Source organism: Vicia villosa, unplaced genomic scaffold (assembly GCF_029867415.1).
Source record: "Vicia villosa cultivar HV-30 ecotype Madison, WI unplaced genomic scaffold, Vvil1.0 ctg.005485F_1_1, whole genome shotgun sequence".
Taxonomy (NCBI): Eukaryota; Viridiplantae; Streptophyta; class Magnoliopsida; order Fabales; family Fabaceae; genus Vicia; species Vicia villosa.
The window spans coordinates 14,765-17,095 of NW_026706630.1; the positions used below are offsets into that span (position 1 = coordinate 14,765).

At 35.4% G+C, this 2,331-nt stretch overlaps 1 protein-coding gene across 1 annotated transcript; it reads right to left on the reverse strand.

Moving 5' to 3' along the window:
• Positions 1–1,307: 1,307 nt before the first annotated feature.
• On the reverse strand, positions 1,308–1,962 carry LOC131642637 (uncharacterized). Its single transcript, XM_058912860.1, has 2 exons — positions 1,647–1,962; positions 1,308–1,557 (listed from the first exon to the last, which is right to left on the reverse strand). Exons 1-2 carry the CDS (start codon positions 1,785–1,787, stop codon positions 1,321–1,323), a joined length of 378 nt encoding a protein of 125 aa, XP_058768843.1. The 5' UTR covers positions 1,788–1,962; the 3' UTR covers positions 1,308–1,320.
• Between the last annotated feature and the right edge of the window lie 369 nt (positions 1,963–2,331).

The window sequence follows — 2,331 nt, forward strand, 5'->3', positions numbered from 1 at the left end:
TCTTGGGAATACTATCAAGATTGATGTGGAGAGGCCTCTGCCTACTATTCAACCAAGATTTGATAAGTTTTACTTTTGCTCGGATGGATGTAAGAAGGGATTCATTAATGGCTGTAGGCCTTTCATTGGTGTGGATGGATGCCATCTTAAAACAAAGTATGGAGGTCAACTCTTAGTAGCTGTGGCTAGAGATCCAAATGACCAGTATTATCCATTGGCTTTTGGAGTTGTAGAGACTGAATCAAAAGAAAGCTAGAGGTGGTTCCTGCAATTACTTATGGAAGATGTTGGTGTAGAGAGGAAATATGTGTTTATATCAGATCAACAACCATAGCAGTTGATCAACCTAAGTCTACTGCATCTGTTGCAAAAAAAGAAAAGAAAAAAGGACCTGTTGACAAGCCTAAGAGGAAGAGGGTTAGTGAAAGGATTAAGATTTTGAAGAATTCAAGGCAAATTAGTGGGCCTGGCTCAACTTCAGATACACCATTGGTGGTTGATGATGAATCAGAAAAATGGAAGGACATTGCAAGAAGAATGACTCAGTAGTTTATTTGTCTCCTATTTTTTAACTTTAAGGACCTCTAATTCAACTCACTTCTGTCCCAATGATACTTTGTAATGATCATGTTATTAGGGGAATTCATTGTTTTTGGTGACTTTTTGTAATGAACATGTGGTTCAATTGTTTCTGATGCTGTAATGAACAAGTGGTTTCTAAGCCTCTTTTTGTAATGAACATGTAATGATCATGTGTTGGTTCTACGCCTCTTTTTGTAATGAACATGTAATGATCATGTTATTGATCATTGTAATGCAACTGTTATCAGTATTATAGTGGTATGAGCATTCTGTTATGGCAATCTGGGTTATGAGCATTCTGTTATCAATATTCTATTTGTTTTTGTCTGCAATAAGAAATTGAATTATGGCATTTAAAATGAGCATTCTGTTATGGCAATCTGGGTTATGGTATATAAATTGGATATTTGTTATGAGCATTCTCAATGAGCATTTTGATATGGCAGTCTGGTGTTATGAGGATTCTGTTATGGCATTTTCAATGAGCATTTTTATATGGCAGTCTGGTGTTATGGTATCACAATATTGGATATCTGTTATTAAGCATTCTATTATGGCATATTAAACCTTGGCATGTAAATTTGGCACATAAACCTTGATTCACAACAATCTGAAATAACAATTGAATATGGTCTGTTACATATAATTGAGCAACATTGATTCACATTAGAAATTTGAGTTACACGACATTCATACATCATGTTTCTTACATTCTTCCTAAGCCTATAACATAAATTCTTACATTCTACCTAAGCCTATACCATAAAACACACAGTAACAAGCAACTATTGATATCACAAATTTCACTACTTTTCTAGTGTTGTCAATAGTAATCTTCAAGTCTTCCATCTCCTTCGTGAGCATCTTAATCTGGTGAGCGACAGTCTCGCACGTACAGACCAAACGATCTTCCTTTGAAACGTCCACTCCAAAATACTCATCATCCCATAGAAACAGCTCGCAATCCTCCTCTTTCTGCAAACAGATAATACAGTTATGTTCCAAATAGCTGGAAATCAGTATAAGTAGAAGAAATAGAAAATTGGAAAGCTAATGAATCTAACCCCCCAGTGCTTGCACTTCCAGTATTTTCTCCCTGGATTTGCTTTGGATTTGGAAATAAACATTTTCATTGGGAGATCGTGTCCACATTTGGGTCTTGTTCTTCCATTAGAGAGGATGCTTGTGTTTGAGCTTTCTTCCATGAAGACGAAGATGAGAACGCAACGGCGGGAATACGGCAAAGGAAGAACGAGGGTTTTGCTTGTAGAAAGAAGAAGATGATCGAGCTTTCTTATAAGAAGAAGAAGATGACTTTCTCGGGCTGCTGTTGAAGAAAGGAGAAGGAGAAGATAACCTAATTTGTTTTAGGGTTTTCGGTTTGGGATTAAGGGTTGTGAACTCATGAAATATTTTTACCACAACTAATTTCAATTACTGTGCCAACTCATCATCTATTCCATGTCACTAATTAAAATAACTCAAAAAATTATTAAAATAATTCAGATTCTGGTGACTCGATGGGGGGAGGGGCCAATTTGCATGAATCTGAATATGTTAGGGAGGGAATCTAAATTTTTTTTTTACAGGGGTGTTTTTCAAACCTCGCTAATATGGCAGGGGGGAAAATAGCTATTATCCCTAAAAAATATTTAAAAAATAAGTGGAAAATTTAATTAAAAGGTAAAAAAACCTATTAATCTGTTTAAAAAATGAAAAAATATATATAAATAAAAATAGGCGGGCAAG

What these genes read in the sequence shown, in the direction of transcription:
- LOC131642637 (XM_058912860.1), bottom strand. Translation starts at nt 1,787, where the DNA reads ATGGAAGAAAGCTCAAACACAAGCATCCTCTCTAATGGAAGAACAAGA. An exon ending in GGAAGTGCAAGCACTGGGGG is followed by an intron (nt 1,558 to 1,646) that starts GTTAGATTCATT and finishes ATCTGTTTGCAG; the next exon opens with AAAGAGGAGGATTGCGAGCT.